This window comes from Podarcis vaucheri, assembly GCF_965113315.1.
Source record: "Podarcis vaucheri genome assembly, chromosome: 2".
In the NCBI taxonomy this organism is placed as follows: Eukaryota; Metazoa; Chordata; class Lepidosauria; order Squamata; family Lacertidae; genus Podarcis; species Podarcis vaucheri.
Window position 1 is genome coordinate 132,259,157 of NC_138760.1, and position 24,195 is coordinate 132,283,351.

General features: G+C 47.2%; 2 protein-coding genes across 2 annotated transcripts in view; one reads left to right on the forward strand and one right to left on the reverse strand.

The window, feature by feature from the left end:
* LOC309525778 (uncharacterized protein) overlaps window positions 1-24,195 on the forward strand; it is a 242,351-nt gene that overhangs the window by 210,672 nt on the left and 7,484 nt on the right. Inside the window, exon 4 of the mRNA XM_082211320.1 lies at window positions 22,563-22,632. Within this exon, the coding sequence (XP_082067446.1) occupies window positions 22,563-22,632 (70 nt within the window). The remainder of the gene's footprint in view (window positions 1-22,562; window positions 22,633-24,195) is intronic.
* LOC309525769 (uncharacterized protein) lies at window positions 473-9,411 on the reverse strand. Its single transcript, XM_082211286.1, has 6 exons — window positions 9,209-9,411; window positions 6,710-7,410; window positions 5,318-5,432; window positions 4,995-5,074; window positions 4,196-4,322; window positions 473-2,530 (listed from the first exon to the last, which is right to left on the reverse strand). Exons 2-6 carry the CDS (start codon window positions 7,190-7,192, stop codon window positions 1,326-1,328), a joined length of 2,010 nt encoding a protein of 669 aa, XP_082067412.1. The 5' UTR covers window positions 7,193-7,410; window positions 9,209-9,411; the 3' UTR covers window positions 473-1,325.

Below are 24,195 nucleotides of genomic sequence, written 5' to 3' on the forward strand. Positions count from 1 at the left end.
AATAAAGCTTTTTCTCTGAAACTATTCCTTGAGTGTCTGTTGACTCCCATTTCCCTCTCCCGGGCGCAAAACTCTTTTCACCCGAGGCTAAAAAGGCTACATCAGAAGGTGGACTCTTCTTCCTCGAAGGTTTTTTAACGGAGGTTGGCTAGCCACCTGTCAGAGATTCTTCAATCCCTGCATTGCAGGGGGTTGGACTAGATGTACCTTATGCACTCTGATTCTATGGATTGTAGGCCACCACGTCTGGTGTAGCCTAGGCCAGGGCTGGATTTGCCTGGAGCCTCCCATTTTTGGCATTATCGATGGCTGTAGCATCAAAGCCACATCCTGCAAGCTTCTGTTTGATGTACATCTGTACTCAGGCACTGTTTTCAGGTTCTGGAAAGCAGGAACGGATACGGAACGCCCAGACACCCCACAAGAATCCTGGGACTCCTCAAACCCAAACAAGGAAGCAGCGACTCCAAAATTAGCTAAATGTGTTTTAATGTGCGTTGACTACAAAAGGCAGGGCACAGTCAGAATTCCAGACCAATGGAAAGAAATAGTTTCCATCAAATGTATATATATATTAATCATAATAATTTTTAATAAAAAAACTAAGGCACAGGGGAAATAAAAGGAAGCTTCATGCAAACCAGTCAAGAAATAATAACAGGACCCAGTAAGGCATAAAAACATGCATTATAGCAGCCTCCCTCAGAGGTTTTTGCACTGCAATGGGCGTACTAGTGTGCAGCTGTTAGGTGCTGTAGTCCAAAATCACCTGAAGGGTGCCATAGGCTATAATATACCCAAGTAAATAAATGTGGGGCCTACTCTTTTTTTTTCCCCCAGAAGGGTGACAGCTACCAGCATCAGTCTGTGTCTGCATTGATGTCTGGTTTATTTAAAAAAGTCTGCATATTTAAATAGCTTGATCCTTTTCCACACCCCAAATATTTATTTGGGGGAACTAGGAGGGAGCCTCTTGAGAGTCCCATGGACTGCAAGAAGATCAAACCTATCCATTCTGAAGGAAATCAGCCCTGAGTGCTCACTGGAAGGACAGATCCTGAAGCTGAGGTTCCAATACTTTGGCCACCTCATGAGAAGAGAAGACGTCCTGGAAAAGACCCTAATGTTGGGAAAGATGGAGGGCGCAAGGAGAAGGGGACGACAGAGGACGAGATGGTGGGACAGTGTTCTCGAAGCTACCAGCTTGAGTTTGACCAAACTGCGGGAGGCAGTGGAAGACAGAAGTGCCTGGCGTGCTCTGGTTCAGGGGGTCCTGAAGAGTCGGACACGACTAAACGACTAAACAACAACAGGAGCAGCCTCTGCTATGTGGATTCCTCAATGACTAACAAGGGGTGATTCAGCAGCATCTCAGGGGTGACATACTGGCTCTCCTGGGCGAATTCTCTGATAGGACGCAAGACCGATACCCCTTCTGAAGGCATCTCAACGTTCCAGGAAATTATGGGGTTCCCCGCCCCGACGTGAATCCTCTGGTGCCTGTTTAAATCGGCTTTCCTATAGAACCTCTTCCCACATTCCAGGCACTGGTACGGCTTCTCTCCCGTGTGGATTCTCTGATGGGAAGTGAGGTCCGTCTGCTGGCGGAAGTACTTCCCGCACTCCAGGCACTGGTAAGGTTTCTCACCGGTGTGGATGCTCTGGTGGCAAGTCAGGTTCTTCTTCTGGCTGAAGCTCTTCCCGCACTCCAGGCACTTGTACCGCTTCTCCCCGGTGTGGATTCTTTGGTGGGTGAGGAGGTTGGACTTGTCGTAGAAGCTCTTCCCGCAGTGGGAGCACATGAAGGGCCTCTCCCCCGTGTGGATTCTCTGGTGGGACGTGTAGCTCGTGATCTGGCTGAAGCTCTTCCCGCACACCAAGCATTTGTACGGCTTCTCGCCGGTGTGGACCCTTTGGTGCCTGGTGAGGTGCGGCTTGTCGTAGAAGCCCTTCCCGCAATACGAGCAGACATAGGGCTTCTCCCCCGTGTGGATCCTCTGGTGAGAGGTGAGGCCGAAGCTCTGGTGGAAGCTCTTTCCACACACCAAGCACTGGTATGGCTTCTCCCCCGTGTGGATTCTTTGGTGGATAGCGAGGCTCGACTTGTCGTAGAAGCCCTTTCCGCACTCGGCACATTTGTACGGCCGCTCCCCCGTGTGGATCCTCTGATGCGACGCAAGGTTTGCACGCTGGGTGAAGCTCTTGCCGCATTCTGGGCATTTAAACGGCTTCTCTCCCGTGTGGATTCGCCAGTGAACGTTAAGGTCCGATTTGTGACTGAACCCTTTCCCGCACACCGGGCAGACGTTCCTCTTTGCTCCTTTCTGCTTTTCTTGCTGAATAGGAACTTTGGGGAAGCTGCTGCCCTGCCAATTAACTGATTCGTTCATCCACACCTCCAGCTGATTCCGCTCCTGATTTTTTGGCCCTTCGTGATTCCTGATTTCTTCTTCTGTCTCTTCATACCTGCTCCTTTCCAACGACTCTCTGGGTGGTCCCTCCTCATCCTTACTGGGCCACCCATCACCTTCTGGAATAAAGGAGAGGAGCCTGGTTAGAAAGGGCGGAAAGCTGATATATAATGAACTGAAGAAAATGTTTAAAATGACATTTGTAAAAAAACCAGAAGCGTTTCTGTTAGGGACTGTAGGACAAGACCTGCCAAGGAAAATAAAGAATTTGTTTATGTATGCTACAACAGCAGCAGGAGTCTTGAAAGCACAAGGATGGAAGAATGAGGAAACCCCGACAAAAGAACAGTGGCAAGAGGAATTAATGAACTATGCAGATCTGGCTAAACTGACATACAAACTGCGAGATAAGGACAACTGTGACTTCAAAGAAGAATGGGAACTTTTTACAAATTATCTAAAAAGACAACAAAATGAACTGGACTCCTTGGCAGGTTTTGAATAAACATACACAAATTTATTGAGGGTTAATATAGTAGATAGATAAATATAAGGATTTATACAATTTTACAGTATGCAGAGAACAATATGTGCTGAGAAATCAGAGAGGACCTGAGGGAAGTCTTGTGGGGGAGGGAGGGTTCGCTGGGGAAGTGGGGGGGAGGGGAAAATAATGAATATATGTTTTGATATTTTGTTATGTTGAAATTGTTAATTTTTTTTTTAAAAAAAGAAAGGGCAGAAAGCTTTTCATCAAACCAAGCTCCCATAGAGAAGAGGCTGCACATATGTGGTTTAGTCAAGGCACATCAGGTTTATCCAAACCAATGGATTCAAGGTACAGTGGTATCTCTGGATACGCTAGAAAGGAGATTCTGACTAAACCTCAGGAAGAGCTTTGACTGTGGTTTGACTGTGGAACTGTCTCCCTCAGGAGGTGGTGGGCTCTCTCCTTCCTCGGAGGTTTTTAAGTAGAAGTTGGATGGCCAACTGTCATGGATGCTTTGGCTGAGATTCCTGCACTGCTGGGGGTTGGACTAGAGGACCCTTGTGGTCCTTTCCAACATTCAAGCTTCCTCAAATGAATCCTGGGAACCGTAGCTTATCAAGGGGTGCTGGCAACTGTAACTCTGTCAGAATGGAACGGCTGTTCTCAGGATTCGAGGGAAGTCCTGTGCTTTGAATGTGTGTTTTGAATGCGCGTTTTCAATGGATCTGCCCTTACACGTGTTGTGTATAATTCAACAGAAGCGGGTTCCTAGACTGGGCTCCCTTCTTTATCATTTAATAAAATTATCTCTTTAAACTAAAATTATTGCTTTAATAAAATGAGAAGTACATTGCCATGCAACACATAGTTGAACTATGGAGCTTGTTCCCACAGGAGGCAGTGATGCCCATCAATGTGGATGGCTTTATGGAGGTAAAGGCTATCAATGGCTACTTGCCATGTTGCTGCTGCTGCTTCTAAGTACTAGTTGCTGGAAACTCTTGGACTCAGGTTCTGCTTATGAGTTTCCCACAGGTATCTGGTTGGCCACAGCTAGAACAGGCTGCTGAAGTAGATGGACCATTGGCCGGATCCAGCAGCCTTTCCTTGTGTTCTTCCCCATCTACCTAAACTCAGAGCAAAGATCGATCCTTTAAGTGAATTCTTAATTCACCATTGTAACTAATTATTTGAATCTTCCCTGAACTGCATTTCTTGTACACAGATTATAGACTTATGCACTTAGGGCAATACGGAAACTGCTAAAGTAAAATAATAATATGAAATCCTTTACCCAGCAAGGCCACGTTCCGGGAATTCTCCAGCATGACTTCTCTGTACAATGTTCTTTGGCCTGGGTCCAGCAGAGACCATTCATCCTCGGTGAAACACACAGCCACCTCCTCAAAGGACAGGGGACCCTGGAAGAAGAGGAGGAGGAGGAGGAGGAGGAGGAAGAAGAAGAAGAAGAAGAACATGGTGTTCCCCTGTTAACAGGCAAGTCAAAGGATAATGGTTGTCCTTCACTCCCAAATGAGGAGAGAGGTGTTTGATGTGTGCAGGGAAAGGTAATTTCTCTACAGGGGTGATTTAATATAATATAAAAAAAGTATTCTGCTTTTCCAACAATGAATGTTGGTGTCAAAGCAGTTCATTAATAATAATAATAATAATAATAATAATAATAATAATAATAATAATAATTTATTTATACCCCACCCATCTGGCTGGGTTTCCCCAGCCACTCTGGGCGGCTCCCAACAAAATAATAAAAACATGTTAAAACATTAAAAACTGGGACATGAAGATGGCAGGTAGCCTGACATCTGTTGGCTGGTTGATATTATAATGCACATCAATCTCTGACTTTTGTCTTCTGGGTTTCTGGGGGTTTCCCCCGTTGTTATTCTGTCTCTCACAGCTACAGTAAACCTACCATTAAAATTATGGACTGGTCACTTCTTCGTCAGAGGGCAAACGGGCAAATTTAGCAGGGGATCAAATACTTTCCCCCCTCACTGTACACACACAGTTTTGATACCAATCAGCCTCTCCCTGCCTTGCAAATATTTTTTCAATGACCCTTTCCTTACCTGAGCCGGCTGCACAGCAGCTGCTTCTGCTCCGCCGTTAAGAGACATTTCAGGGGGTGGCGGTGATGTCATCCCGTTCCCTGTGAAGAGGCGGTGGAGGCAAAATGTGGAAAGCAGTACTACGTCAGCAAACTGTGGGTGAATTCCAGGCCCCCACAAGAGGAGAAGGGGAGCTGGACTTTCTCCTGGGAACTTTGCATCCATAGGTGTCCACTTTTCCCTTTTCTTGCGAGGAATCCTATTCGCGATAAGGGGATTTCCCTTTAGAAAAGGGAAACGTTGACAGCTAGGTGCACCACCACCAAAAAGGGATCCTCCCTTACCCGGTAACATGTTCCATGGACGATCCTCTTGGTTGATTACCCCAAATAACGGGATCTGACAGGTACTGGGCAGGCCAAACTCTGCCTTGGGGGAATCGATGATCACTTCCAGCACCTGAAACAGAAGGATCCCATGCAAGAAAATGGGGAGGAGTTGAGAGAAACAATACCGATCGAGGGACAGATTCACGCCTCCCTCCCCATAGTCTCTGCAAAACCCTGCTGAAATCAATGGGGCAGAATGTCTGGGCCTCCCCACCCAGCGCATCGTGGATAACTATCTGGCAATCCATGGTGGCCATGCTCTGCTCTCCACGGTTGCAGCCAGCAGGGCTTCTGAAAACCAGCTCTTGGAAACCTCAGGGGTTAAGACTGCTCTTGTGCCCGTGTCCTGCTTGTAGGTTTGCCACAGGCAAAGTCAGATGGCCTTGTCTGACCAGCGGAACAATCGGCCTCTAGAGGTAGTGAAATCTCTCCATTGCAAGGAACTGCATGTCAAAATACAACCCTTCCTTTTAATCTGGAAATCCGCCATGATGGAATAAGACCGAGCTACAGAGTTATAAATAGTCATAGCGGGAGGTGAGCCCTTAATATGTCATTATATTTGTATTTCAGGTTCGATTTGGTCAATCTCCCCTGGAAAGGCTAATGTTTGATGCAACCGGTCAGGGGAAATTCATGAGCAGATGCCTAGAATTGTTTCATCGGAACTGAGAGAAGATGGCGGCTGCCAGCAGCGAAAAGACTTTTGGATTGATTTGGCAGAAATACCAGCGTGTGGGGAGATGCCTGCACGGACAGAGGGGTATCATACACATAAAACCCACACAGAAACACATCATTTTACTTCGACTCGCTTGTGGAAACAAATCAGAGGCAGTGAAAGAAGGAAAACAACAGGAAGATTTAAAGGAACTATTAGAAATGAAATAAAAAAATTCCTTCCAGTAGCACCTTAAAGACCAACTAAGTTAGTTATTGGTATGAGCTTTCGTGTGCATGCACACTTCTTCAGATACGAAAGCTCATACCAAGAACTAACTTAGTTGGTCTTTAAGGTGCTACTGGAAGGAATTTTTTTATTTTGACTATGGCAGACCAACACGGCTACCTATCTGTTATTAGAAATGACTATCAAAAGCAGCAGAGATATGAGATAATCAGAGCCCCCCCCCCCCGAACTCGAAGCATGGGAAGCCCTAACAAAAAAATTATAATTTGGCAGAATATTTGGATTATTTTATATGTATAAATTGGAATATTTAATGTGACCTGATTGGATTGTTAAAATGGAAAACTTAATAAAAATGATTTAGAAAAACAAAAAACAACCCCTCCTTTGGTACAATCCCAGCTCCCTAGAACTGTCAGGGTGTTCAGCTTTCTCACCTGCTCCTCTTCCTGCTTTCTGTCTTCCTCCCGGCTCAGGAGGAAGCCTTCTGCCAGGGCCACCGCTTGGGAACTGGTCTCTGGCCCACACTCCCTGACCCAGTTCTCCATCTCCGGGGGGAGGACAGCCAGGAACTGCTCCAGGATCACTAGGTCCAGGATCTGGGCCTTGGTGTGCCTTTCCGGCTTCAGCCACTGGCGGCAGAGACGGTGGAGTCGAGTGCAGGTCACGCGGGGGCCCTCGGCCTCCTGGTAGCGGAAACGCCTGAAGCGCCGGCAGAGAGTGTTTGAACTCACTGCTCCTTCATCCGGGATCTTCTGTTCTCTTCTTTTTTGGAATCCCCCAGAGTTCTCAGCCAAAAATGAGCCGGGGCCTTTTCCTGACGCCTCCCTTGCTGGGCCTGGAAGACCCATTTTACCTCCGACATCCATCTCAGCTCCCTTCCAGACCAAAAAGTCCTTTTGCTGCAAAGTTCCTTCCATTCCCAGGACAAAGGTTTTTTTGAAGAGGCCCCTGATTAGTCTCAAAAGACCTAAAAGGGTGCAATCCTATATGCGTTCACCTGGGAGTGGAGTCCTGTTGAAATAAGCGGGGCTTACTTCTGAGTAGACGCACGCAGGAAATGCACTGCTGGTCTACAGGCAAGCAGGTGAGTTTTAGGCAAAACAGGAGGCTTTCAGCAGTCAGTTCAAGATTCGCCCTTTGGAAAAGAAAATAAGAATGAGAGATTGTGTCACATATCGATGTACTGTTGTATTCCCTCACTCATAAATATTCCCTTTGCATTGCTGGGGGTTGGAACAGATGACCATTGGGGTCCCTTCAAACTCTACAGTTCTATTATTAGAACGTGGCCACCGTGGCTGGTAGCCATTGACAACCCTCTCTACAAATTTATCCAATTCTCTTTTAACTCTATGCAAGTTGGTGCCTACTTCTTCCTGTGGGAGGGAGTTCCACAGTTTAACTCTGGGCTGTGTGAAAAGGGGCTTCCTTTTATCTGCCCCGGATCTCCCAATATTCACCTTCATTGGACGCCCACGAGTTGCTGGTGTTATGAGAGAGGAAGAACTCGTTCTCTCCTTTCCCACTTTCTCACCCGTTTATAAGCTTCTATCATGTCTCCTCCGACTCGCCTTTTCCCCAGACTAAAAAGTCCCAAAGGCTGCAACCTTTCCTTACGTCGCTCCATCCCCTTGAACATTTGAGCTGCCCTTTTCTGAACCTTTCCCAACTCTGCGATCTCCTTTTGAAGGTGAGACATGACCAGAACCATACACAGGATTACAAACACGGTCGCACCATATATCTGTACAATGGCAGGTCCACTCAGAAGAAAGTGTCTTGTACAATCGCTTCTAGACCGCCCTGAGAGTCCTATCACCAATTTAACAGGTCAGTAACTGGATTTTTTAAAAAATTGCTATTACATTTCTACCCCACCTTTTCTCCAAAGAGCTCAAGGGGATGTACACACTTTGCCCCCTCTCAATTTTTTTGTATGGAGCCCCCAGTCGTCTCACGGACTATTGACCCATACACCACTAATCCTCTGCCGCCAACCAGGTCTTCCCCGGTAAATCACTTAGTCTCAGTCAGGTTCTCAAGTTAACCAAGAAGAGTGTAGTTTATTGTAGACACAAACAAACTTTAACTGCATTCCAAACGCTGTTATTCTTTACCTTCTTAGTCTTACAGTGGTGCCTCGCAAGACCAAATTAATTTGTTCCGCGAGTTTTTTCGTCTTGCGGTTTTTTTTGTCTTGCGAAGCACGGTGTCGGAAAAGTTTTGGAAAAGCTTCAAAAATCACCAAAGTCTTTAAAAACCTCAAAAAAGGCTACCACACCGCGTTCTATGAGTTGCTCCTTGAAGTCAAGTCGCAACTGTATTAACGGTTTTAAGAAAAAGGAAACAAACTTGCAAGATGTTTCCATCTTGCGAAGCAAGCCCATAGGGAAAATCGTCTTGTGAAGCAACTCAAAAAACCAAAAACCCTTTCGTTTTGCGAGTTTTCCGTCTTGCGAGGCATTCGTCTTGCAAGGTACCACTGTATTTTATCCTGTCTCTATCTCTTCTACCTACCCTCACACAAGAACCAACTGCACTAACTGTCTCTCTGTTTCCAACTGCCTGCCAACTGCTTTTCCAACTGCTTTTCCCAACCAACCCACCCACCAAAACCAACCTGGGCTAAGCCCTTTTATAAACAGGTAGGCTCCGCCTCCAGCTTTCCTATTGGTCTACATATTAACCCTTTCTCTCCCCCTGTACAGACATTTTCAAACAAACGGGCATATGCCACACCTCACAACAACCCTGCGGCGTAGGTCAGCCTGACCGACCCAAAGTCACCCAGTGGGCTTCGTGGGTGAGCAGGGATTCGAATCCTGATCTCCCATGTCCTGGTCTGGCACACTAACCACTACTCTGCGCCGCCTCTCAGGCAGTGCGGTGTGAGCACTCCCCCAAGTCCAAGAAAATTATTTATACAGTGGTACCTTAGTTCTCAAATGACCTGGTTCCCAAACACCAAAAACCCAGAAGTAAGTGTTCCGGTTTTCGAACATTTTTCGGAAGCTGAACGTCCAATGTGGCTGTCGGCTATTGTTTCCAGGGCACATGCACCAGTTTTGAGGCTTTTCCGGTTAATTTGTTTTTGTGACTGCGTGGAACCCAGTTCAGCTACTGATTGTGTGACTGCGGAAATGGATAAAAGCAATCATCAGCTCAGGTAAGGGGGAGGGAATTAATTTATTGTTTTGTATTGTAAAATTTGTATAAGGAAAATGTTGTTGTTGTTGTTGTTTAGTCGTTTAGTCGTGTCCGACTTCGTGACCCCATGGACCAGAGCACGCCAGGCATTCCTGTCTTCCACTGCCTCCCGCAGTTTGATCAAACTCATGCTGGTAGCTTCAAGAACACCATCCAACCATCTCGTTCTCTGTCGTCCCCTTCTCCTTGTGCCCTCCATCTTTCCCAACATCAGGGTCTTTTCCAGGGAGTCTTCTCTTCTCATGAGGTGGCCAAAGTATTGGAGCCTCAGCTTCACAATCTGTCCTTCCAGTGAGCGCTCAGGGCTGATTTCCCTAAGAATGGATAGGTTTGATCTTCTTGCAGTCCATGGGACTCTCAAGAGTCTCCTCCAGCACCATAATTCAAAAGCATCCATTCTTCGGCGATCAGCCTTCTTTATGGTCCAGCTCTCACTTCCATACATCACTACTGGGAAAACCATGGCTTTTACTATACGGACCTTTGTTGGCAAGGTGATGTCTCTGCTTTTTAAGATGTTGTCTAGGTTTGCCATCGCCTTTCTTTATTATAAGGAAAATAATAAATTTTTAAAAATTATTTTTTTAAAAAAGAAGAAGCTGCGAACATGAGTTTGACCAAACTGCGGGAGCTTAGACCAAACTGGTGTGCTCTGGTCCAGGGGGTCACGAAGAGTCGGACACGACTAAACAACAACAACAAAGAGCTGTTTGAAGGAGGAGCGGGCTAGCTCTCTTTGGCCCACATGCCAGGGATTCCTCGCCTGGGATTCCTGCGGGGGGTTGGACTGGATAGCCCCTGGGGGTCCCTTCCAGCTCTGTGGGCGGTTTAAAACAGTGTTCCCCAACCTTGGGCCTCCAGCTGTTTTTTGGACTACAACTCCCATCATCCCTCGCTAGCAAGACCAGTGGTCAAGGATGATGGGAATTGTAGTCCAAAAACAGCTGGAGGCCCAAGGTTGGGGAACACTGGTTTAAAACACGCAAAGGAGGAGGAGGCGCCCTGCAAAGTGGGTGCTCCCCCCCAAAATGCTTGCCTGGCCGAGTGGCCTTGTCCAGGAGGGAGGGAGGGGGGGGCTTCGGCGAGACGGGGGAGGGTCTTTCCAGGGAGGGGGAGGGGGGAGCTGGGAAGACTTTCCCCCCTTTCTCAACTTGCTTCCCAAAGAACCCTTCCCCCCCCCCGACAAAAACCCCCATCATTTCCACCCCCCTCTAAACCCCCCCCCCCACATTGCAAACTCACCCGAGACCCCACCCACCTCTTCCTTCCTCTCTCTCTGCTTCTATCTCTCTGAGTTGGGGAGGGAGGAAGTGACGTAACCCTATCTCATTTCCTCCTCTTCCTCTCCCCCCAAAAAAACCCTCTCTAGGACTTCGCAGCACGTGGCTTTAACCCTTGCAGGGACGACCAGCAAGGGGCGCCTCTGCAAATGACCCTCGTTTTGTGCTTTTGCTGGTAGCTTTTTTGTGTGTGTGTGGGGGGGGTGGGGAGGTGCAAGCCAAGGGTTACGCCGCCGTTTCCTAAAACTTTTCCACCGGGCTGGGTGCCCCGAAAGCCTCGTTCAGGATAGCGATATGCAAGAGAATAGCACGAGGAGATTTAAGAGCAGCAGCAGCAGCAGCAATTAATTGCACATTTGTGCCAAATCCAATTTAAATTATTTCGCTTAATTCAAGAAAACTGATGAACTACCACTGTTCAGAAGTGGAAGACGACCATGTGATTTTATGTGAACTGTGTTGCTTTTATTGTTGTTGTCCGCTCTGAGCCCGGCTTCGGCTGGGGAGAGCGGGCTATAAATAAAATTTTTATTATTTTTTTTATTATTATTGTTATTGTTATTGTTACAACAGGAGACTGATAGTGGGATATAGTGGGCTAAGGTCTGGGGTATGCCATGTACAGAAAAGGCTTGCAGGGCATGGAATTCTCTTGTCCGGTAGGACTAAGCCAGAAGCCTTTGGGAAGTTTGGGAGACATCTCATTTAATAAAGTAACAGGGCAAATCTGCCACACACCTTGAAAGCAGCCTTGGTAGACGCATGGAATATGTGAAAACTCATGGAACTTTGAATTGTCAGGCATAGCCCTACTGGCTTTAGCCCAAACGTAGCAGAGTTTTCCTGCACAGCGAAGAAGCTAGTCGAGGTGGTAATGACTAGTCAGCTAGACTCAGAATAACTATTTACAGGATTTATTAAAAGGAAAAATAAAACCAGCAGAGTTTCTGCATACAAAACAAAGCAAAATAAATCCTTTCTTTCTTTCTCTCTCTTAACCATACACAGCACTTCTCCTAACACACCTAACACACCCCAAACTGTGCTAGCATTTCTAGATAACAGAGTTGAGTGCTGGTCGTTAACCAATCAGAGTAAGTAGTTTCTAGGTCAAGCAGACCTTGGCTTTCTGCCAAGAGTAAATTGACACTGCCTTGAGTTAATTGTTTGAAGCCAGAATCTGCAAGTTTCCACAAAATCAATTAACAGAACTGAACACCCCCTCACAGATTCTGCTGGACAATTAACATCAAATAACACCTATGTAGGGGATTATTTTTCCAGCAAACCTAAACCCTTGCACATTTGCTTGTTCTTTATCTTTGCCAATGGTTTAGTTAATACATCTGCTACATTTTCTTCACTTGATACATAAGTACAGGTGATTATATTGTCTTGTACACAGCAACGTACATTTTGGTATTTTACAGAGATATGTTTAGAACGTGATTTGAAACCCTCTGTTTTACTTAAGGTTATACAAGCCTGATTATCAATGTAAACTTGTACTGGTTCTCCACAATTTACATTTAAATCTGCTAACAAATGCTTGAAATAAATCACCTCGTTGCACAATTCACTCAATGCGGCGTACTCCGTTGATGACACACTTACAATGTCTTGCTTGCGTGACCGCCAGCTGATTAAAGCTCCACCGACCATTATGACTAGTCCTGTGACAGATTTTCTATCTGGCAAATTTCCCCAGTCGCTATCACAGTAGCAACTCAACATTTCGTCCTCGGAAGAATTTAATTGCAACATATAGTCAATTGTCTGTTTGAGATATCTCAGAACTTGTTTTACCCCTTTCCAGGCATTTAGTGTGGGTTTTGAGACCAATCTACTTAATATGCCTACTGCGTAGCTAATATCAGGTCTGGACCACTGTGCTAGATACAATAAACTTCCAATTACAGAGTGATAGACATCAGGATGTTCAAATTCAGGACTCTCATCTATATGAAGTGTTTTTATGAAACCTGGATCCATAGGCACCGCTGCCCCTTTGCAATCCTGCATCCTGTACGTAGTCAGTAGTTGTTTAACTTTGTTCTGCTGACTAATTAGGCAGCTGCCATCTTGGGCCCAGCACACTTCCAACCCTAGATATGTCCTAACCGGGCCTAAGTCTTTCACTTTGAACTTACTGGACAATTGCTTGGCAAACCTTTTAGTTTGTTTATCTGTTTTACAGGCATACAATACATCATCTACATAAATCAGACAAAACTCTTGATCACTGCCTGTACCACGTACATAAACACAATTGTCAGCTGTACTCTGCTTGAAACCAAATGACACTAAGGCCTCATGGAAACACTTGTTCCAAGATCTTGCAGCCTGTTTAAGACCATATAAAGCTTTGTTTAATTTCAACACTCTATTGGAACCTGTCTCATAACCAGGCGGTTCGGCTAGATACAGGTCTTCTGATATTGATGCATGTAAATATGCAGTCTGGATATCAAAATGGTTTAACAGGAGTTTTCTCTTTGCTCCAAGCGTTAAAATCAGCCTTACACTGTCCCCCTTAGCAGTAGGGGAAAAAGTTTCGTCATAATCTTTTCCAGGCCTCTGAGAATATCCTTGAGCCACTAAACGAGCTTTGTATTTGTACTCTCCTGTCACCAGAGGTTTAAGTTTGTACACCCACCTGCAGCCTACAATCTTTGCCCCCTCAGGCGCTGCTACTGGTGTAAAGACCTTGTGCTCATTCAGAGAAGACATCTCTTCCTCCATTGCCTGTTTCCAGAGCTCTGCCTCCTCTTTTGGTAACTTTAACACCTCCTGAAAACTCTTGGGCTCTGCAATTACACTAAACACATTTGCAGTATCTGGGGAAAAACGCACCGGAGGCACTCCTTTGTTATGTCTTTTAGACCTTCTAGGAGAAAATTTTTCTTCTGACCCACTTTCCTCCTCAGAACTACGACCTCTCTTTTGTTGCTTAGCAACTGGTCTCTGGCTAATTCCACTTTCTTGAGAGCTCTTATCTGAACTTTCCTCCCCCTCAGACTCTGATTCTCTGTGTCTACCTTCAGAGTCAAGGAGCTCCTGGGAAGGTTCAAACCAAACCTCAGTATTGGCATGTAGTCTCTCCCAGCCACTATGTTCACAAAAACTGGCATTCCTGGAGATCACAATGCCATTTGTCCCTTCAGCAAAACGGAAACCTTTTCCCAGCTCCTGGTAACCCACAAACACTAACTGTTTGGTCTTAGGATCTCCCTTTTTTCTCATTTGTTTTGGAATTAATACCCAGGCTTTTGATCCAAACACATGCAAATGGTCAATTTTGGGTTTTTTCTGAAACAATTTAAAGTACGGGGTTGTACCTATTGTTTGATGAAAGAGCCTATTTTGGAGATAACACGCGGTGAGCATGCTCTCCCCCCAATAAGACATGGGCAAATCAGCATCATCAAGCATGGCAAACATCATACCTTGTAAAGATCTATTTTTTCGCTCTGCAACGCCATTCTCCTCTGGGGAAAAAACGTTCGTTTTTCTATGCCCAATGCCACGCTTTTTTAACCAATCTCTGAAGGCATTTGACATAAATTCGCCACCTCTGTCCGTCTGAATCCTTTTGAGTTTAATGGACAGAAATCTTTCCACAGATGCCACCCAGCCTTTAAACTTAGTGAACACATCACCCTTATTCTTCATGGGAAAAACCCAAGAGTAGCGTGTGGCGTCATCCACAATTGTTAGTGAAAAGCGCGCTCCACCCCTGCTTACAGCAAATGGACCAATTACGTCCATGTGAACCAGCTGTAGCGGTGACTCACTAACTCTGTCACTTCTGGGGTAAGAGACTCTGTGGGTTTTAACCTTTTTACAAACATTACAATCAAGGTACTTGTTACAACTCTTTAAATTACCCCCATCAGCCAATTCAGACATTTTTAGTACACTTTTCCAGCAAGCATGCCCCATTTTCCTATGCAATAAGTGCACACAGTTGTCATGTATAGCTTTGTTATTCACTGCAGGCTGAGATTTACTGACTACTGCTGCAACTTGAGATCCTGCTTTAAGCCAAAACAAACCTCCCTCTGACTTAGCAGTGCCTAAAATCTCACCAGCCTTCTTAATAATGCAACTGTCTCCTTCAAAATACACTTTAAACCCAGCTTTTAGCAAACAATCTACAGACATCAGATTGCTCCTTAATGAAGGCACACAAAGTACATTTTGCAGGCATTCACGAAGACAAGGAACAAAAACTGCACCCCCCGAAATCACTTCGGAAGTACTTCCGTCTGCTAGAGCCACCTGGCTGCGCTGTGCTGAGTTCTTGGAAACAAACAATTCATCTGAATTTACGATGTGGCGAGACGCTCCCGAATCGACCACCCAGACCGCTTGTTTCTCATCAGCAATCTTGACCTTGGCAGTCACCAGCTGAGCCGACTGTTTTTGTTTGAAGAATTTCTTTTTACGCTGCTGCTGCTGCTGATCTCGTCTCTGCTCCTGCACCGGCAACTGAGACTTGACCAACTCTGGACATTGTCGTTTTAGATGCGCTGAAGACCCACATCGGAAACAACGCCTAACAGCAAACGTTGACTCCTCACCAGTACGCTGCTTTTGCTTCACCTCTGGCACGGCATGAGAACTCCTTCCAAACCGCCCGCCAGTAGAAGTCTCTGCAGCCAACGACCTTTCTTGCCTCTTCTGCCATTCTTCAATCAAACGCCCAGTAACGTAACTGACTGATAAATCACGCTCCTGTATGCCTTCTAGAGACAAAACTAAATTATCCCAGCTTTCCGGGAGAGAACTCAAAATAATAGCCGCCTTCTCCTGCTGGTCTAATGCACAGTCTCTTTCCTGTAGCGCAGCAAACTTTAACTGTAAACTGTGTAGGTGTTCCTGCATTGTAACCCCAGGCTGTAACATTGCCTTGTACAATGCCCTGCGAATGAACAGCTTGGAAACCGCTGTCTCACGCACATGGAGTTCTTTAAGTGCTTGCCACACACCTCTAGCTGTCTTGATTCCCCTCACATACGGCAACTGGGAATCTTCCAGCCCCAAGACAATTGTGGCCCTTGCTCTTTGGTCTTTATCGAGGTCTTCATCATCAGGCTTCGTAGGAAACTTACTCACCACTTGCCAGAGACGATCCCTCTGCAGCACTGCCTGCATGCGTTCCGACCACAGCAAGTAATTGGAGTCATTCAGACGCTCAAAAGCCATCTGAACTGGTTGTGAGGCCATCTTGAGAGCGATGTCCCTGGAACCCGGAACCAGCTACTCACGACCACCGAGAGAGAAAACAGGAACCACAGCACCCAGCACTCACACGCTGCAGCTGTTGTCCTTGTGTCCGCTGCGTCACCAGCTCACAACAGTCAGGAACCAGCCAGTGTCCATCTGCTGCACCAACAGGAACACCAACTTCTGGAACTACTGGAACCAACACCGTTGATGCTGACACCACCACAACTCAGGCTGGCAGCACAATGCCCATAACCTCATGGAACTTTGAATTGTCAGGCATAGCCCTACTGGCTTTAGCCCAAACGTAGCAGAGTTTTCCTGCACAGCGAAGAAGCTAGTCGAGGTGGTAATGACTAGTCAGCTAGACTCAGAATAACTATTTACAGGATTTATTAAAAGGAAAAATAAAACCAGCAGAGTTTCTGCATACAAAACAAAGCAAAATAAATCCTTTCTTTCTTTCTCTCTCTTAACCATACACAGCACTTCTCCTAACACACCTAACACACCCCAAACTGTGCTAGCATTTCTAGATAACAGAGTTGAGTGCTGGTCGTTAACCAATCAGAGTAAGTAGTTTCTAGGTCAAGCAGACCTTGGCTTTCTGCCAAGAGTAAATTGACACTGCCTTGAGTTAATTGTTTGAAGCCAGAATCTGCAAGTTTCCACAAAATCAATTAACAGAACTGAACAAAAACAGTGTCATTGATACGGATAGGTAGCCGTGTTGGTCTGCCATAGTCAAAATAAAAAAATTCCTTCCAGTAGCACCTTAAAGACCAACTAAGTTAGTTCTTGGTATGAGCTTTCGTGTGCATGCATGTTCTGAAGAAGTGTGCATGCACACGAAAGCTCATACCAAGAACTAACTTAGTTGGTCTTTAAGGTGCTACTTCTAATCCTACTTCTGAGACGGGGAAGGAGGGGCTGCAGGTACCAGAGAAGTCTCCTCGTGAGCCTATTTTCGCTCAGAGGCACCATGTGGCAGCCCCAGGGCTTCTGCTTCCTTTGGGTTTAGGGGAAGATCCTGCTCAAATCTTCCATTCTTGGACAAGGTGAGTGAGCGGGTGGTTGTGGAAGAACTCCAGGCACACCTGGAGGATGCGGACCATTTGGATCCCTTCCAATCGGGATTCAGGCCTCACTATGGGACTGAAACTGCCTTGATTGTGCTGGTCGATGATCTCTGGTGGGCTAGGTACAAATGTGAGAGCTGTTTCCTAGTTCTGCTGGATTTCTCAGAGGCCTTTAATACCATTGAGCACGACAACCTCCTGGACCATATAGAGGAGCTGGGAGCTGGCAGCACTGTTATGCAGTGGGTCTGCTCCTTTCTCCTGACTCGTATCCAGAAGGTGGTGTTGGGGGATGAGTGTTGGACCTCTCGGCTCTCACTTGTGGGGTGCCACAGGGTTCCGTCCTCTTCCACATGCTTTTTAACATCAATATGAAGCCGCTGGGAGAGATCTTCAAGGGGGTGGGCTGGGTGTTCATCAATATGCGGAGGATACCCAGTTCCACCTCTCTTTCAAATCGGAACCAGTGAAGGTGGTGAAAGTCCTGTGTGAGTGCCTGGAGGCGGTTGGAGGATGTATGGCGGCTAATGGATTGAGGTTGAATCCTGACAAGACAGATGCACTGTTTTGGGGGGACAGGGCAGGCAAGATTGGATAATTCCTGGTCCTGAAAGGGGTAACTGTGCCCCTGAAGGACCAGGTGTGCAGCCTGGGAGTCATTTTGGACTCACAGCTGTCCCTGGAGGCACACGTCAATTCTGTGTCCATGGCAGTGTCTACCAGCTGCATCTGGTATGTAGGCTGAGACCCTACCTGCCCGCAGACTGTCTCGCCAGAGTGGTGCATGCTCTAGTTATCTCCCGCTTGGACTACTGCAATGCGCTCTACGTGGGGCTACCTTTGAAGGTGACCTGGAAACGACAACTAATCCAGAATGCGGCAGCTAGACAGTTGACTGGAAGCGGCCAAGACCACATAACAACACCAGTCTTGAAAGACCTACATTGGCTCCCAGTATGTTTTCGAGCACCATTCAAAGTGTTGGTACTGACCTTTAAACCCTAAACGGCCTCAGCCCAGTAGACTTGAAGGAGCATCTCCACCCCCATCATTTTGCCTGGACAATGAGGTCCAGCTCCGAGGGCCTACTGGCGGTTCCCTCACTGTGAGAAGCGAAGTTACAGGCAACCAGGCAGAGGGCCGTCTCAGTAGTGGCGCCCGCTCTGTGGAAAGCCCTCCCATCATATATCAAATAAATAAACAACTATCTGACGTTTAGAAGACATCTGAAGGCAGCTCTGTTTAAGGAAGGTTTTAATGATTTATTTTTTAATGTATTTTTTAATATTCTGTTGGAAGCCATCCAGAATGGCTGGGGTTAATAATAATAATAATAATAATAATAATAATAAACTAATTCTTCAATCGTGCTTTTGGGGAGTCTTCCTGCAAGCAGACCACTGTGTACACAAGGGTTTCACAAACATGGGTTTCCACTCTTTTTGGAAGACAACTGCTAAAGACATAGGAAAAAGAATCACTGGAAAACAAATAAATATTGATATATATTTATGAAGGCAGCCCAGTTTAGGGAAGATGTTTTATCGTGTTTTTAATATTTGGTTGGGAGCCACCCAAAGTGGCTGGGGAAACCCAGGAAGATGGGCAGGGTATAAATAATAAATAGATAAATATGTAATAATAGTCACACATACGTATATACGTATATTATTTAAACTATACAAATAATTGTAATAAATGAGCACGGCCCCTGCGTCTTATTACTGCCTCCCTGTTACCTAGCCCAGTCTTCAGCAGACATGGGTTCTGCCTTTCCTGTTCTTCTGGCCTTTTTGAGGAGCCAGGAAGAGTCTCCCTAAGACCCTCAACTTAACTCTACTGAAATGATACAATAACGAAAGTAAATAAGGAAAGAATAAGTGTGCAGCTGCCACCCTGCTGTGGAGGGAAACATCCATCCATCAGCTCACACACAAATAGGAAGCCCCCCGCTCCCCCCCCATTTCCACTCTCCGCTGTGGGGAGAGAGGCGACTTGGGGGGAGGAGGGGGGGGCCCTTTCCCGACGGAGCCCCAAGAGCAGGAGGCCAAAGGCAGCGCCATCTCTTCCTGTCTCCATCCCAACACAGGCAGGGGCTGCTCTGCCAACGGAGCTCGAGAGGCGCGCGCCTGCGACCAGGAACCCGAAGTGTCTCTAGGGCGGAAGTTTCCAGGGGGGGGGGGCAAAGCGGAAAGTGGGAGGTTTCCCGAAGGGGAGGAGGGGTGTGGGTTGACTGGTTCCCCTCACCCCCCCCCTACTCCGCTTTCTATTGCGGGGAAGGAACCCGGAACAGCGAGCAAGGGAGGCGGAGGTCCAGAGAGGACAAAGGGGTAAAGAGGCTGCGTGGGAAAGGGGGCGATTTAGGGGGAAGAGGGAAAGACAGAGACCCCTCCCGGAAACAGAGCCATAGCTATGGGGGTAGCCAGGCGGGGGGTGGTTGCTTTTTTGCACCAGGTGACGCCTCCAGCAGGGCGCCGTTGAGGATGTCTTTGTGGGGACGCAAAGGTCCCCAATCGGGTCTTTGACTCGGGGGAAATGCAGCCTCGTTTCCCCCCTCCCCGCAAAAAAGCCCCCCCCTCCTGGGCCTCATAAGCAGGGGCTCCGATCCCCGCAATCCTGCTGCGAAGGGGGGCCCAACACCTGCAGGGATTGCGTGGCAGGATCTCCTTTGGAGCCCCCCCCCCATGTTTCTTTTCCCTGGGGGTCCAGGAGGTGCTCAAGGCCCCCGATCCATGCAATCCAGCTGCCCTCTCCTTTGCAGCGCCCCCCCCTCCACACGCGTCTCTTTTCCCCGGGGGCTCAAGCGAGGCTGAACTGCCCTGCACCCCCCCGGGCTCTCTTGCCTGAACTGAAACGTGATGCCCACCAAGGGGGTCCCCACGAAGACCCCCGTCCCCAAGCAGGGTTGGATTTGAACCCAGGACCCAAACATGACGCCCCCCGCCCTCTGCCGTTCCCCCCTGGCAGGAATCCCTCAAGGCGCAGGAGCGGAGTCCATGAAAGGGTTAAAGGAAGTGAAATAGGCCTGGATAGAGACCCCCCCTCTCCCCCCCATCTCCGTCTTGGGAGGCCCCTCCGGATGGAGAGGTTGGCGCGCCCGGGAGAGATGCGGCGCGGAGGGCGAGGGGTGAGCGATGCCAAGGGGGTTTCTGGGCGCAGGGGAGACTGTGGGACGGAGGGAGGAGGGCAGAGGAAGATGGGGGGCTGAGGGAGGAATGGCAGCATCCCTGGGGGATAGGAGGCCAGCCGAGCAGAGAGGGAGGGAGGAAGACTCTTCCTTTTGGAGAGATGTCTCCATCCTTGGGCGCTGGAGGAGGAATCTCGGGTGGTGGGTCTGCCTTGGCTTCTCCCTTCTGCCCACTCTGCCTGATAAGGGGGGGGGTCCACTGATTCCCCCACCCTTTCCTCCCTGGAAGCTCAGTCCTCTCCCCACTGATCCTCGGCTGCATTGCTGTTATTGTTGTTTAGTCGTGTCCAACTCTGTTTGCCAGGAGGTGATGGAACCAGTGGCCATGATCTTCGTTTTTGTTGTTATTGTTGTTTAGTCGTGTCCAACTCTGTTTGCCAGGAGGTGATGGAACCAGTGGCCATGATCTTGGTATTTTGGATGTTGAGCTTCAGAGTATATTTTGCACTCTCCTCTTTCACCCTCATTAAAAGGTTCTTTAATTCCTCCTCACTTTCTGCCATCAAGGTTGTGTCATCTGCATATCTGAGGTGGTTGATAATTCTTCCGGTAATCTTAATTCCGGTTTGGGATTCATCCAGCCCAGCCTTTTGCATGATGAATTCTGCATATAAGTTAAATAAGCAGGGAGACAATAAACAGCCTTGTACTCCTTTCCCAATTTTAAACCAATCAGTTGTTCCATATCCAGTTCTAACTGTAGCTTCTTGTCCCACATAGAGATTTCTCAGGAGACTGATGAGGTGATCAGGCACTCCCATTTCTTTAAAAACTTGCCATAGTTGCTGTGGTCGACACAGTCAAAGGCTTTTGCATAGTCAATGAAGCAGAAGTAGATGTCCTTCTGGAGCTCTCTAGCTTTCTCCATAATCCAGTGCATGTTTGCAATTTGGTCTCTGGTTCCTCTGCCTCTTCTAAATCCAGCTTGCACTTCTGGGAGTTCTCGGTCCACATACTGCTTGAGCCTTCCTTGTAGAATTTTAAACATAACCTTGCTAGTGTGTGAAATGAGTGCAATTGTGCGGTAGTTGGAGCATTCTTTGGCATGGCCCTTCTTTGGGATTGGGATGCAGACTGTTCTTTTCCAATCCTCTGGCCACTGCTGAGTTTTCCAAATAGTCAAACCCTTGGTCCACCTTGGAGAGGAGAAGAGAGAAAAAGCTGGAAGGTCCTGAGGGGGAGGAGGGAGGAGAAGGCCTTCTCCAAAGCGGCTCTTTGCTTCTGGAAGCCCCTCCCAGGAAGTAGCCAGATACCTCTTCCTCTCTCTCAGACTCCCATTCTTAAGTGTTTCCACTGCATGGTTAATCGATGGTGGTGGTGCTGATGATGTATATATACCAATCTAGGAATATGGGAGAAGGATGCTATAGAAAGGCTTTCAGGGTTTATATATATGTATATCCAGAAGGCATTTCTATTACAGTGGTGCCCCGCAAGATGAAATTAATCTGTTCTGTGGGTGACTTCATCTTGCAGGGTTTTTCGTCTTGCGGAGCACCGCTATCAAAGGCTTAGCGGATAAGCGGTAATTGACAGATAAGCGGCTTAGCGGCTATTAGCGGATAAGCGGCAATTTGCAGATAAGCGGCTTAGCGGCTTTCAGAAAAGACAAAATAAATGCAAGACCCCCCCAAAAATTTCGTTTTGCAAGACAACCCCATAGAAAAATTCATCTTGGGAAGCAGAAAAAAAATCGGAAAGCCCTTTCGTCTTGTGCGCTTTTCGTTTAGCGAGGCATTCATCTAGCGGGGTACCACTGTACTTATATTTTTTGTAGGCAATGTCAGAGTGGGTTACAAACTGAGATACAATCTATCAGCATCCAAAGATCCATAATCCGCCCCAATCTCGGGCATTTCCACGGTAGACAATACCTGTGGCTGGAGGCTCTACACCCAGGGCTGTGCATCTGCAGGCCTGGAATTGCCAGTATTGTAGGCAAGGGGTGTGAGATTGCCAAATTTACAGACAGTATGTGAGTGAGAGTTTGTGTTTGGGATGATAGTTTACAGCAACCGTGTAATTTACTCCATCCGTAACTTTTCATGAACCGATATTGCGGTAGGAATTCCAAAATAATTATGCAAAATCTACAAAGAGACTCTCAGGATAATGGAGATTGCGAGTCTTCCTGGTCCACAGTCCATACCCTCAGCCTGCAGCCCACAAATGCTGAGGCCATAATACTTTTATTAGCCCTTAATGGGACACCAGCTACTTTGTTAGACTTTCTTCAACACATGAATATTATTGAATACTTTTCCAGTGATGTAAATGGCACTTCCGTTTTACTTATTCCGCACAGGGGAGACACTGATCTGCAAGTCTGAGCTCAACTTCTTCCTTGAAACAGAAAAATACAGAGACTTTGAGAGGTATGTCGTTCCTCTTGCCTGGGAGACTGTATCTTTGTAGGTCTCGTTTCAGTTTGCGAGAACATGAGAAAAGTGCTGCTGGATTAGGATCAGGGCCAACCTCGTCCATCATCCTCTTCTCACAAGGACCAGCCAAGGAGAACCCCCCAGCAGGGCCAACAGCTGTCTCCCCACTCAGGACTCCCAGCCCCTGGGATTCAGATGAATAATTCCTCCGTAGGGGGAGGGAGAGTAATAGCTGGTAACTGAAGGAGTGCTACTGAAATGGTGGGTGGTTCTGAGAAGGTGGACACAATGGAGCCGCCTCAGGAAGTAAATGGTGCAGGATTAGGGAATGTGTGCAGTTGCTTGGAGTGTATCAGGAAGATGTTACACATCACGGAGGAAGGAGGAAACAATACAGATATTTAGCTTTTTCAGAGGAGGAGGAAGATGGAGAAAGTGTGTCCCTCCAGATGCTGTTCCAGTAGAACTCCCATCATCCCTGGTCGTTGGCCATCCTTGCTTGGGCTGATGGTGCTTTGAGTCCAACCACATCTGGAGGGCCAGAGGTGTCGCACCTCACCATAGATGGTTCCTCTAGGAGCTCAGACTCACCTGGGAGGTCAAGGTGGGTATAGATACCAAGGGTCACTGAGACATGTTTTCAGGGATTATGATTGATACCTAGACTCCAAATCCAAGGTGCCCACACTAAGTGAAGGTCTGGATGATACCCTCAAAGAGGTCTGGTTTATATTCCAGAAGACGGCCAACCAGAGGATAGATCTGAAGGTTCTGAACTGAGTTACAATCAAGATTCTGAGTTACAATTCAGGCTGAGAAATGGAGGCAGGGGTCCTAAATGTCATCTAACGATGGTTTCCCCCCTCAGGCTCTCTTCTGGTGGAAGCATCTCTGACTGCACCTCCTCTCTCAAAAGTCAGATTCTGTCCTTCCACCCCCTTTTGTTGACATCCATCTGCCTCGAGACACAATGTAGAGTCTCCATGAGGTTGAAGTCAAACAGGGGTGTTAGAAGCACAGATGTGACCCCCGCAGAATACAGGGCAGTGTGTGTGGAGGTCCTGGGCTGCCTACACGACAAGGCCATCTTCTCCAGCAGGGTGGCCCTGTTTAAAAATGCAAAAATCCGGACAGAGTTGTTGAGCTTTTTAAAAATACAAATTCTCCCCCCAAAAAACAGCTTTTGAGCTTTCCTGATGTTTCCCACCATAGAAATCTTCGGAATGTAATGGAGTATTGCAGCAGTGGTTTTGCCTTGTGTGGGTGATAAATCCCAGTCTGTACACAGGCTTCTTGCTTAATCTAAGAAGGCTTTATTATGTACAGAAAAAACATCATAAATCACCCCAGAGATCGGGCGGACATTCTCTCCGGCTCAACAGCTAAAAGCGAAAGTAACTCACACGCAAAGAAAGATTCCCGTATGTGAACAAAACCAGGCCTCAAGATGTGAGACGGTCACACAGAACTGTTTAACCCTGTAAGTTCTGGTTCTCCTCACAAGAAACGGCAGCCTTGCCAGACGTCTGGGTGGACCTTTTGCCGATCTTGTGAAAA

Bases quoted from the DNA above. Each gene is read 5' to 3' on its own strand.
- LOC309525769 (XM_082211286.1), bottom strand. From the start codon at position 7,192: ATGGAAGGAACTTTGCAGCAAAAGGACTTTTTGGTCTGGAAGGGAGCT. The intron at 5,075-5,317 runs GTAAGGGAGGAT...GCCTCTTCACAG, and splicing joins TCCATGGAACATGTTACCGG to GGAACGGGATGACATCACCG. The intron at 4,323-4,994 runs GTAAGGAAAGGG...CTCTTCTTCCAG, and splicing joins CTGCTGTGCAGCCGGCTCAG to GGTCCCCTGTCCTTTGAGGA.